Source organism: Dipteris shenzhenensis, chromosome 3 (genome assembly GCF_047967505.1).
Source record: "Dipteris shenzhenensis isolate YYH24624 ecotype China chromosome 3, Dip_SZ_1.0, whole genome shotgun sequence".
NCBI classification, from domain to species: domain Eukaryota; kingdom Viridiplantae; phylum Streptophyta; class Polypodiopsida; order Gleicheniales; family Dipteridaceae; genus Dipteris; species Dipteris shenzhenensis.
In genome coordinates, this window is record NC_141598.1 from 18,496,691 (window position 1) to 18,508,877 (window position 12,187).

The 12,187-nt window shown below is 45.5% G+C and overlaps 1 protein-coding gene across 1 annotated transcript; it reads left to right on the forward strand.

The window, feature by feature from the left end:
* Positions 1–989: 989 nt before the first annotated feature.
* LOC147903469 (uncharacterized) lies at positions 990–9,484 on the forward strand. Its single transcript, XM_087399168.1, has 5 exons — positions 990–2,167; positions 2,438–3,454; positions 4,026–5,225; positions 5,506–8,655; positions 8,768–9,484. The coding sequence occupies exons 1-5, from the start codon at positions 1,894–1,896 to the stop codon at positions 9,355–9,357; spliced, it is 6,231 nt and encodes a 2,076-aa protein (XP_087255294.1). The 5' UTR covers positions 990–1,893; the 3' UTR covers positions 9,358–9,484.
* The last annotated feature ends 2,703 nt before the right edge of the window (positions 9,485–12,187 follow it).

Below are 12,187 nucleotides of genomic sequence, written 5' to 3' on the forward strand. Positions count from 1 at the left end.
TGAGGTGCCATTGGGTGCATGAAAAGCACCGAATGGATAATCTTGGGCAGATAAGACCCCCTGCCCAAGCACTTGGGTGAGGGATTTCTTCATATGAAAAAATAAATGCCCTTTAATTCACCTGCACCTGGCGGGACTCAATCGCTCGTCATGTAATTGAAAACATTATCCACCAAGGATGTGTACGCAACCTTGCTCGTCAGAAGCCGAAATGTTGAGGCTTGGGCGGGTGAGGTTTTGGTGTGTAACCACCTTGTGTTAAATTGTAGTAGTAGGTCCATGCTTGCGATGCTATTGATTTAATTTAGGGTTTAAGGTTTAGGGTTTCGCGTAGGTTGCAATTTGGATAGGTTCTAACTAGTAAACTAGAGTGCATTCTTTGGGTAGGTGGAAATGTAGAAATGAGCCGGGTGATGCTAGGTAGATTCCCATTAGGTTGGGTTCAGATGGGGTGGTATTAGCGAAACCCTTCTTTTGGGAGGACGATTGTCGCTATATGATGTGGCATAAAAATCTAGCCATGCACGTTTCACGGCTCTATATGTGGGTCCTCGCAAAGGTGATTGACCACGTAGGTTCAAATCCTGATTTTTGGAGGCGGTCAGATTTTGTAATTGGTTAGAGGTATATGTACTGGTGCTTTGGTAGGAATGTTCCTTCAATCAGGCATGTCCTGGGTCGAACATCATTGTGCGAAGTTGGGGGGTGTGTGTGTGTGTGAAAATTGCAATGCCCCATTGTTGCATGGATGCCTATTGCTCCATTTGAAACAAACCTTATCTGACAAGACAAGACAAGATAGACAACTGGAAGAGAAATATTAGGTGTCATTTGAAGCTTGGGAAAGCCTTAGGTGAGCTAGGCTAACCGTGGTTGGGTGGGGCGACCGGATGGACACCGGCACGTGTCGGCGGCCCAGTCTTCGTCGTCGTCTTCTTCTTAGGGTATCTTGTTCTACGCTCATTTTTCAATTGTTGTTGTTCGTTGTCTGTCGTTTGCTTTGTTTTTGGGATTTTGCTCACAAAGCTGCTGTGCTCCATCGCCAAACACCGCCAAGCTCCATCGACTAAACTCAGCTCTCACCATCGCCAGGTTCTGCCGCTTTTCTCACCTCCCCCTTTGTGCGCAACCTTGTTTGGTAGAGGCCAAAATCGCGTAGCAGGACGAGTCCGAAGGGCAAAGGAAACAGAGAGAGAGAGAGAGAGAGAGAGAGAGAGAGAGAGAGAGAAAGCGCAAGAAATCAAGCGAGCGAGCGAGCGAGAGACAGAGAGAGGTACTTGTTCGATCTTCAGGTTGCCGAAATGCTGCTCAGAGAACTAAGGATTTGACAGAAAGCATCTATACTTTGAGAACGCCGGTACTGGCTTCCGAAACTGCTGCACAGAAAGCATCTATACTTTGAGAAGAACCGCTCTCACAACCCTAGCCTTGGCTTCATCCTTTTGTTGCTTGCACAGGAATTCCATCTCCCATATGCTCCTTGTTAGGGTTCTCTCTTCTTCTGCTTTCTTTCCTCCTCCCCTACCTATGTCATCGCCTTCCCCTCCCCCTTGTCTTCTTCTTCCCCTCCATTTTCCTCTTCCCGTGTCGTCTTCTTCTGCTTCAGCTCCTTCTCCTTATTCCTTTACAGGCCTCCGCAAAATCGCTACCACTCGTCCCCTTCCCGATTAGGAGGAACTGCTCCTTTACTCCCATTCGGGAGAGCTGGCCTGTGTAACGGAACAGGTTGTGTAAAGGAAAGGTTGGGCAGGCGGGCGCGCGGACGAGGAAAGATACAAAACTATTCTCCTCGGCAACTTTTCCGTAACTATGTGCACTATTAGGGTTCTTTCTTTGTCCCCTCTCCCGCGACTGTACAGGTTCAATGGCAGGAACCTGTTAAGGTAGACGCAGATGTACAACTCTGGTGCAGGTGATGTCCGATCTACAGCTTTTTCCTATGCTCGGGATACTTTGTCTTCTATGCCTCCAGACCATCCTTCCACCTGGGATAGGGAAGTTTTCAGCAGAGAAAAGCTTGATCGAGCAGACAGGGATAGATATACACGAGGGGAAAAGGAATGGCCTTCCGACAGATCTCCGTCCGGTCTGTCATCCCGCAGGTCTTCTTCCGTGCTCGCCGTCAACGGAGGCCTGCTAAGCTCTCCGATCAAAAGATGGGGTTTAGGTACTTTTCAATTTGCTGATCTTGCTATATTTTGTGTGCCCTGGTGACCTAAACGTTGTTTCAAATTGGTCGCGTTATATGCCGTCCCCCTTGTTCTCATATACTGTGTGTCAGAGTAGTAATGTGAGCGGTCTAAACGTCTCTCGTCTTCTTACACTGTCGTAAAAAAAAATCATATTTTAGGTGGGTTACTTCTGGTGTGTTGCAGTCAAAAATAGTAAGCCGACAAGGCTTCTTATCCTACGCTTCTGTTTGTTTCTGGTTGTGCAGGTCGGCGTGCAGCTGTTTTTGAGAAAGGCAGGTATGGGATTGCAGTGGGTCGTTCTTCTAGTTCTTCCACTCTTCAGGGTTCAGCTGCGGAAAACAAGAAGGGAGATACAGATTCTCGCAGCTTGTCAGGGGGCATGTATCCTGTTTATGGCTGGGGCTCCGTCACAGGAAGACCAAGCAAAGAAGTGGATGGGCCACATTCTAGAGATTCGTGCCTCTCTCCCACCAATGATTCTAGCCCTTGGATGAAACTTGCCTCTCAACCATACGGAGGTCAAACTGTCGTTGGCTCATTGGATCAAGCACGGTCAAAGTTTAGCAATCCTTCGGGTTGGGATACACAACACAGAGAGCCAGATTTCAGAGAGAAAAATTGGAAGCAGCCTGGATTACACCGAAGAACGGGTTTGCTCCGCAAGGTTGATTCTGGCAGAGATTGGAATTTAGGTGACACCGAGTTGGAGGGAAGATTGGACAGATATGGCAATTCTTCTAATAGGGAACATATGAATCAAAATGTTTTAGGTGGCAGCAAAGAACACTCTCGCCGTGATGGAAGGGCCCAGGATAGGGCTTTGTTGTCCTCTTTGCCTTCATGGGCTCCTGACACTGGTGCTCAGTCATTTGGGTCTAAAGTTTCTGAAAGAATAACAGCTGTCCAACCAACTCGACATGGCTTTGGGCACAAATCTACTCGGGAAGGTGTAGGACATGTATCGCCTAGGAAACGGCCACGTCTCATGTGGGGTCAGGGACTTGCAAAATATGAAAAGGACAGGGTTGAGGAGGACCCAGCAGTTGGCAAGAAGTTTGAGGAACAGAGTGAGGGGGACCCAGCAGTTGGTAAGAAATTTGAGGAAGGGAGTGAGGAGGACCCAGCAGTTGGCAGTAAGTGTGAGGAAGAGAGGAGCAATGGTTTCGGCAGTGTGATGCCATTAGATAGACCTACTGGAGGCAATGTGGTTCCTTCCAGCCAGTACAATTGTCGTCCATGTGCAGATCAAAATCATAATTCCGGTGAGAATTTGTAAGCTATTGATGCAGTGTCCACTTAATCAGGGTCTTTTGCATGTTTCCCCCAAACCTAATGTCAATGTGAGCCCAGAGCAAGATTGCATTTTGTTGTGTCACAAGTCTTCCATGCCATAGAAATCCAGTTTACTGTCGCTTAGATTTTCAATTCTTGGTTGCATAATATGTTTAGTAGTCTGGCAATGTTTTGCTCAAGCTACCTGGTTTTGCCCTGAGTTTCTCTTCCTTTGGTAGAAGCCTGCTTTCTGAGGGGCTTTTTTGCAGTGCTTCAAATGCTTCTTGGTCTGCGGGTTTCAGTTTTATTTGTGGTTTGCGGTGTTGCGATTCTCTCCTCCATACATAGTATCTCATCGTTCTCCATGTATGGGTGCGATGCAATGTCATTTTTATGGAATATTGGTGTGTAAAGTGATTGATTTGATATGTTTGCAAAATAGACATTAATTGTACAGCACTGTTGCATAGGTTGTGGTGTTTGCCTCCTATTGTTTATACTATTCCCTTGATTGCATATTAAATTGAATAGGACTAATGAAAAGGGAACTTGGTGGTACAGGTTCCATTGTATTTGCTACTGGATGTGCGGAAGTGTTCCCTTCAAGACTTCAAGAGAGTACTATTTGTGCCAGCCAGGAAACTTCAACTGGGAAAAAGATGGCTGGTGAACAGAATGGCATTTTTAGAAATTTGGAATCACGGCCAACAAGTTTTGAGCACTGGACATCAACAACTTTCTTTTCTCAAACCCCAATGCTCGAGGATGATCAGGCTCTTCTTGCCAGCTGTGAGGATTTAGATAAAGAGTTGCTTATGGAGCAGGTTGAGAAAGTAGAGGTTGAGATTGATTTTGTGGAAAAGGAGCTTGTCAAGTTGGAAAATCAGTATGAATATGTTGAGGGAGATCATTTGAACATAGTGGCAGCTCAAGACTCCAATGTACATTCTGCAAGATATGCTTCCAAATTTCCAGCTAAAGCATCCAGTACTCAGCAAGAGGTTTTAGGCTCTCCAGCTTGCTCGTCACATATTGCCTCCAAAGAAGGCGAGACTATGGAAGATGTGACACTGCATTCAGAGGATCATATAAGCAAGGTTTTGGTGCAGGAAGTTGAAGTCACAGATCAGAATGTGCAGAATGTGGCCTCGGGACATACTGCAGAAATTGCAATGGGAAGTCTCATGGCTGATTGTGAGCAAGGTGGAAATTGTTTTTTAAGAAACCTGGGCATTGAATATCTTCCTGTGGAACCCCAAAAAAAATTGACTTTTGAGGCTGATCAGATAAATTTCCCCCCTGCAAAAAAGGAAGGTGATCAGGGAGTTAATGTGCAACTGAAAGAAAGATTTGTTTCTTGCATCTTACAAGCAAACCAAGAAATGGCAAAATGCTCTTTTGATAGTTTATCTCACCTGCTTCCTAACTGTCGTCCCAATGGCATAAGGAAGCCCCATGAGAACGGGAAGGTTTATGGAAGCCCTCAAGAGGCTGAGGTCTGGAAACTCAATATAGAAAGCCATGAAAGTAAAAGGAAGTTTTTGGAGCGGAAAGCTGCAGAGAAGAAATGCTTTTTGAGATTTTCGGAGATGGTTTTGGCTGTTAAACATAGGGCTTTGACAGAGTTTTGGAAGGAGGAATACGATGTCAATAGCCAGTGGAAAGATAGTGCAAAGGGTCTTCGTTGGTGGGAGCATGAACAACATAATGACAGTGCTCCCCCAATAGAAGGGTCATTTGTGAGGCAACACCATGTTACATGTAAGCTTATTTTCCATGAGTTTTTGTGATGGAATTGAATTGAAATACAAAATTATCATGCCTGACTTTGAGGGTATGAAATAATGAGTGTTGTGTTTTCAAGCTGTGCCTACCATTTTGTACAATGGTTAATCATGTTTTGTGCAATGTTTTTTTCCCCAGAGAAGAGAAACAATTTGTCCAATGTTCTAATGAATTTTATTGAAAATAGAAACTTACTTGTCTGACTTCGAGAGTGCTAAGCATATGCTGTCTGTTGTTTTATTTTTCCTTTGCATAGGCTTGACAGTGCCTGATGCTGCTATTGGAGAGGTTCAAGTTCTTGAAGAGCCACAGCCTCTTTTTGGTCATCAAAGAGCTTTTCTGCGAATGCCGGCAATGTTTTTGGATGATAAGGAGAGAGATTTTCATAGATTCGTTTCAAACAATGCCTTGGTTGAGGACCCGCTCGCTGTAGAGCAAGAACGAAAGGTCATGAACCCTTGGTTGAGGGATGAGGAGAAAATTTTTCTGGATAAGCTTTCTTTATTTGGTAAGAACTTCAGCAAAATTGCCTCGTTTCTTGAACATAAGACAGTTGCTGATTGTGTTGAGTTTTACTATCGAAATCAGAAGTCCGAAGATTTTGCAAGGGTGCATGCTAGGTCTCAGTTGAAAAAGCAGAGAGGCTATTCCCGAGCTGGTGCCTCATACCTTGTGACTACCACCACAGCTAATAGTAGACATCGAGATATTGGTGCTACTCGTGCTGAAGGTCTAACATTAGTGGCTGCTGCTGCAGCTGCCATGTCTAACCCAAGAGAATTTTCCAAAATGGTCAGGAATACAAATTCGATTGTTGAATGTGCTCGACACCTTTCTACTGACTCTCAACTTTTAAATACTCCATCCAAACTGAGTAGGTGGAAGGAAGAGTGCAGCATGAATGATGTCTCTGCTCTTGTAATTTTGTCGACTGCAGCCACAAGCTTTTCTCCTGCTACTGATCCCAGTTTGCGTGCCTATAGTGATAAAAAGTCAAACAAGCAGGGATCCAACTTGGTTAAGCCTGTAGGGAAGGGTTACCATGGACAGCAGCAATCAGGGTTAAAAGGAGCCCGGAACATGCATGCCCGCTTTTTGAATGGTTCTAGTGAAGGATTAGATTCCCTGTGGACTGACAGTGAAAGGGATCTTTTCACTAGCGCTTTGGCCATGTTTGGGAAGGATTTCCATAGGATTTCGTTAAGCGTTGGTTCTAAAAGTCAGGGTCAATGCAAAGCCTTTTTCAGCAAATCACGAAAGCGCTTGGGTCTGGATCAGTTGGTTGAGCGTTATAAGGCAACTTTACAAGCTGACAGAGACCTCAGCATGGATTCAAAACCTTCCCAGAATGCTGATGCAGTCGTAAGTATTGGAACAAATGATATATATTGCAAACCATCCACACAAGAGATGGAGAGTGTGCAAGGGGAAAGATCAGAACAGCAGGTAAAAAATGAGGACAAGGTATCAGATGTGGAAGTATCCCTGGAGACTGAATCAAGCAATGTGCTTAAGGCCCAGGGTGTAAATCAAGATGCCGAATTTAGTGTTGTAATAAGTGCATTGAAATCCTTGCAAGCTGGGACATTGACCACTGATAAAATGCCTGACTCTGGTGATGCATGTAAAACATTGCCAAGTGCCTCTGATGATGCTGTGAAAGAACAGTATTTTGCTGCCAACAATGGGTTAATGCCAACAGATACGTCTCAGGACTCCTGTCTTATCAAAGAAGCTCGAGTTGATGCTGTCCAAAGCTGTGCTCAAGAAACAAGTTTAGTAACAGTAGGGACATTGGTATCCAATACTGAGCCTGTGATTATCAAGATCAATCCTATTGCAGCTCCTAACACTGTGCAGGATCTTTTCAACACAGCACCTTCTCTTGTCCCTGTCTGTGGGATGTCGGCACCTTTGTTGAGTGCTCTCACAGCTGCCCCTCTGATGCAGCCTGCGCTGGTGAAAAAGAAAAGCCCAAAAGTGATGGAGAGCAAGACCAGGAAAGAGCCAACGTCGTGGACCCAAGAAGAAAAAGAAAAGTTCATTGACATAATCAGGAACCATGGTAGGGATTGGGCCCTTTTGCATGAATGCTTGCCAACAAAGTCTTTAACTCAAATCAAAACTTATTATCAGAATTCAAAGGCAAAACTGGGGCTTGCACTTGAAAGGACGCTGAGTGGTAGTGGAAGAGGTGATCCATCAAGGAAACGCAAGGCAGAAGATTCAGATGTGAACAGCAGTGCTGGATCAGGTCGGCCACAGAAAGTAGCTTTGCAAGCTGATGAGAACTACTTCAGGGTCAATCTAGGAGCTCTAGAAAGTCCTGAAGCTCTCACATATTCTACTCTTGGCAGAAATTCAGCTGAAGTTCGAGACAGTACGATTAGTCCACAAAACATTTTGCATCCTGCCTCAGCCATTACCTCTATGTATAATCCTCCCTTTTACATTTCACCCAGCCTTTGCCCTGTACAGCCATATGTTCATCCTACTTCTCTGAACACACAACGGGTGGTTAATCACCAGGAACCACAGCTGTCTATGGAACCTCTAGTTCAACTGCTACAGCAGCAAACATCTATTCACCAGCTACAGCAGCTGCAGACTCTGCCTATTCCTGTGGTGGAGCATCTCCTTAAACTAGCAGCCCTATACCCACAGCAATTAAACCCCCAGGCTTTACTCCAGCACCAACAGCAGCACCAGGGAGTGGTACAGCACTTGCAACAGCATGTACCGGAAGGAGTTTTCGTTCAGCAGCAGGTGGAGCCTCAGCTTGTCCAGGGGCATCGACAGCAACAGCTTCAGCTTGAGGCTCAGCAAGTTCCATACAAGCTTCAGCAGGTTTCAAGTCACAATCAGATGCATTCCCAACAACCACCGTCGACTCAAGGTGTACCTATGCAAGTTGTGTGCCAAGAGCAGGTGACAGGTCAATCTAAATCTTCGTGTCTACAGCAGCAGAAATCACTGCAGTTTCAATCTCAGCTTTATGATATTCACTCAACCTTGCAAGGTTTGCTTCAGCAGCAGCAGACAACCCAGCAGCACCAGCTTCAGCAGTCCCAACTTCACTTTCAACCGTGCCACCTGCAGCTTCAGTGGCCACAGCAAGCTCAGCAGCATGTGCAAAAGGAAATTTCTGGCAATTCTCAGTTGCAGCTGCCAAATTTCCATCTTCATCATGAGCAATTAAAGCAGCAATCTTCTCTAGGCAGGGGGGTCGTGCAGGTGTTGAGTGCCAACTCAGAGGTCCTAGGAGGAGTCAACTCTGATCTTCAGAATGAAGTCAGGGTTCAACAACATAACTTGGAAGAGTTCCAGAAACCACATTTGGTTTCCCATGTATCGGCCCAAGCACCCTCAAAACACCAGGCCACCTCGGAAGCACAAGCGATTGCAGGTGATGTAAAACTCTTTGGTCAACCACTTGGATTGGAGCCAGTGACCAGCTCTCTGCACACTAATTCTAAGGACTCCAGCAGCACTGACTTCTAATGTAGCTTTGTCTGCAGCCTCCCTTAGCTTCAGCACAGCAAAATCTGCGGTGGATATACCTGTTGAAGACTATCGGACAGTCGGGAACCCTTTTGTACAACGGCAATGTTGGCCTAACACATGGCTGGCTGCATCTGCTGGGACATCTGCTTCAAGTAATATTGTGCCCCTTATTAGACAAGGGAGCACTACAGCAAGACCAGTGGTGACTGAATCAGTGCCCCATGGTGGTCAAAACTCTGTTGCATGTATGGCTAAGTGGTTGGCTCAAGGGGATGATTGTGCCAATGACCTTGCTAGTTTATCATCCCATTCGCCAGGAATACAGGAGGGGAGAAGCTTTCTTAGAGTGCTTCCGAGTTTCCACTGTTGGCTTGCAGATGCAGCAAGCTCTCATTGTGTACAATCTAGAGAGCTAGACAGATGTGACAATGACAGGACAGGACGGGATCGATTGGGGGGTATACCACTGGGGGAAAATAAAGGGACAGATTTCAATCCAGTCTCTGTGACAATGGCTGAAGGGCAGATGGCTACTTCCCAGCATGTGCCACATGTTTTAGATGCTTTGATGGTACTCTGGCAGTACCAGTGGCAGATCAACTGAAGAATTTCTGAGTCACTCTTGGCAAGCTCTATGTAGGGATCCCTCTTCAGTGGAAACTAGTAAAGCCAGTGGAACTCTTTGGCAAACCTGTAGTGGAAAGCCAGAAATTCTGCAGCATCTAAGGGAGGCCCTTTCTAATTCGCTGCCCCATCTCATGCAACCTGAGGCACATACTGACACTCAACGTGGTTTCGCCCCACCATCCAACCTAGTAAGCTCAAATGAGTGTGAATCGAGAGACCAAGATGGCAATAGGGATGCAGCAGGATAAAACCTTTGAGAAAACGAAATGAGGTGGCAGGAAATTTCAAAATGAGGTGGCCTGGCATGCCAAATTTTCTAAGCTACCAGTCATCAGCTTCAAGGTACACAAGCCAAGCAGTTGTTTTGTTGCGTGCAGCACTGGTGGCTCTGCCTTAACTTCTGTGTTTTATGAGGCTTCACTATGAACACTGGTAGTGCAGTGGAAGGTAATGCTTTGAGCATCTGAGTTACATTGTCGTCTGCCTATTTGTCAGAACCTGCTCAACTATGTGTGGGTGTGTGGATTTGTATGTGTGAGAGCTTACTTTTATACTATGGTCTACACCCACTGTTGGGCACTGATGACGTCAGTGGGGATGTCATAGTAGCTAGTCCCTGCGATGAGTTTATGGTTTTCAATCTTATGAGTGACTCTCGTGAGATTGAAACTGCACTATGTTGTGTTTTTAGAGGATGAGTTTGGGAATGTTCCTGCATTCATCTAGGTATATGCTTCTGCCGTATTAGCGGACATGCAAATTTCACGTTGTGAAGTTTTCGTCCAAGTTGCGGCCTGCTGGTATGGCGATAATTCTTTCTATCTTAAATGGTGCGTTGCCCTATCAGCTAGATTTAGATTTAGATGCTCGTTTGGGAGAGACTAAAATGAAATCGTTTAGACTTCACAAGCAGTTGTAGCTTGAATGAAGAGATTTGGACTACTTTTTGATTAGCCTTCTCCTTTAGTGCTAGCCTTCGTCATGGCTGAGTTTGTCCTTCACCTCCGGAGTGCGGACAGAAACTCAGTACGAAGACTTTGTATAAATGGATGCTCAAGTATGTGTGGGTGTGTGGATTTGTATGTGTGAGAGCATACTTTTATACTATGGTCTACACCCACTGTTGGGCGCTGATGATGCCAGTGGGGATGTCATAGTAGCTAGTCCCTGCTATGCGTGATGGAGTTTATGGTTTTCAATCTTATGAGTGACTCTCGTGAGATTGAGACTGCACTATGTTGTGTTTTTAGAGGATGAGTTTGGGAATGTTCCTGGATTCATCTAGGTATATGACTCGTTTCTGTTCTGGCAGGTGTATGCCCCAGGAGCAGAAGAAGGAAATGCCCCAGGAGCAGAAGAAGGAAATGCTGTGATGTGGATTGCTGCACGATGCTGCACAGAGCTTGAGTGCAGGATTGTGCCAAGCCCGTGAGAATTGTCCCAGGTTTGATGAAGCCTTTGCCATTTCCCCTCTTGGTTCTCTTCTGGGTTGGGATGAGTTTCCTTCCTCTTTCAGGCAGGAAGCTTTGTAGTTGCTCTCTCTGGAGAGATGCAAATAGGCTTTTATGCCATCTGTAACGGGAGCATTCATGGGAGCATTCATGGAAGCTGTTTTCCAGCATCCTGAGTGATTTTGTATAAAACTGTTCATATTCCTAAAGAATGTTGATTGTAAAATATACCCCATTAAACCCTCTACTTGTTATTTGTGAGCTATTTTGAATTCGAATTTGGCATATGCCCATTTAAGGGCTTGTGGTACATTGGAACAATGCTTGGTTGCAGTTGAAATATGCCCTGATTATCAGTTTTGCAAAAATTTGACGTGAAGGATCATTTAATAGCTGTCTTTCTGATGTACATGTACAGCAAGCAATGCCCACCTTTATGTTCTTAGTTGTAACTAGACATAGAACAGGACATTGCATCAGGGCTGATATTATGCAGGCCAACAGGGTATTAGGACTGGCAACTAACGGGCTAAACAGATGAGGTGGGTCCAGCCTCCAGGCCATTTGGAACTAAGTAAAACTGAGAAGGGGTCAGGCCAGGTAGGTGTGATTGGCCAGAAAGGCATGCATTCGAGAGCAGGCAGCAGCAGCAGCGGTGCAAGTAATAATTCTGGACGCAGCAGGTTGATACTCTGCAGCAAGCAACATTCAAAGCAAGCAGCAGACCTTGCAATTGAAAAGCAGTGGGAGAGGGAGGAAGAGTGGAGGCAGAGGGGAGACAAAGGCATTCTCTGGGTGCGGGAGGAGAGCTAGAGGTATTCGTAGGACAGGGGAGAGGGCAGCGTAGCAGAGATATAGGTTAATGAGGTCGATTATTAGCAAAGGAAGGGCAAGGCGAGTGATCGTTTAATTAATTAAGAGGAAAGAGTCGAATAGGAGCTAATAGTATGCATCATGGTTGTCATTAGATCATGGCTTGTGCATTGTATTTAAATTATTAACACTGCCTTCCAGGCAGTGTACATTTTCTTTAAAAAAGTGTCCCCCACAACCTTTTGCCACATGGATTCTTTCTATTTCTCTCTCTCTCTCTCTCTCTCTCTCTCTCTCTCTCTCTCCCCCCCCCCCCCTCCCTCTACGTCCCCCTCTCCCTCCCTCGCGAGCAGTCCTTCTCTGCATCCCTTCCTCCCGTAGCAGTAAAGGCAATGCTCAAAATCCACTAGTTCTTTGTGCTTCTCATGATATGATTCTATTGAAACATTACATCCCTTGAAGTAATTGTTTGCCATGAGATAATATAGTTTATAGGCTTTGTCATGTTCACTGTAGCCACCAAACAATGCATCTCCTTGATTT

What these genes read in the sequence shown, in the direction of transcription:
- LOC147903469 (XM_087399168.1), top strand. Translation starts at nt 1,894, where the DNA reads ATGTACAACTCTGGTGCAGGTGATGTCCGATCTACAGCTTTTTCCTAT. An exon ending in GATCAAAAGATGGGGTTTAG is followed by an intron (nt 2,168 to 2,437) that starts GTACTTTTCAAT and finishes CTGGTTGTGCAG; the next exon opens with GTCGGCGTGCAGCTGTTTTT. An exon ending in GAGGCAACACCATGTTACAT is followed by an intron (nt 5,226 to 5,505) that starts GTAAGCTTATTT and finishes TCCTTTGCATAG; the next exon opens with GCTTGACAGTGCCTGATGCT.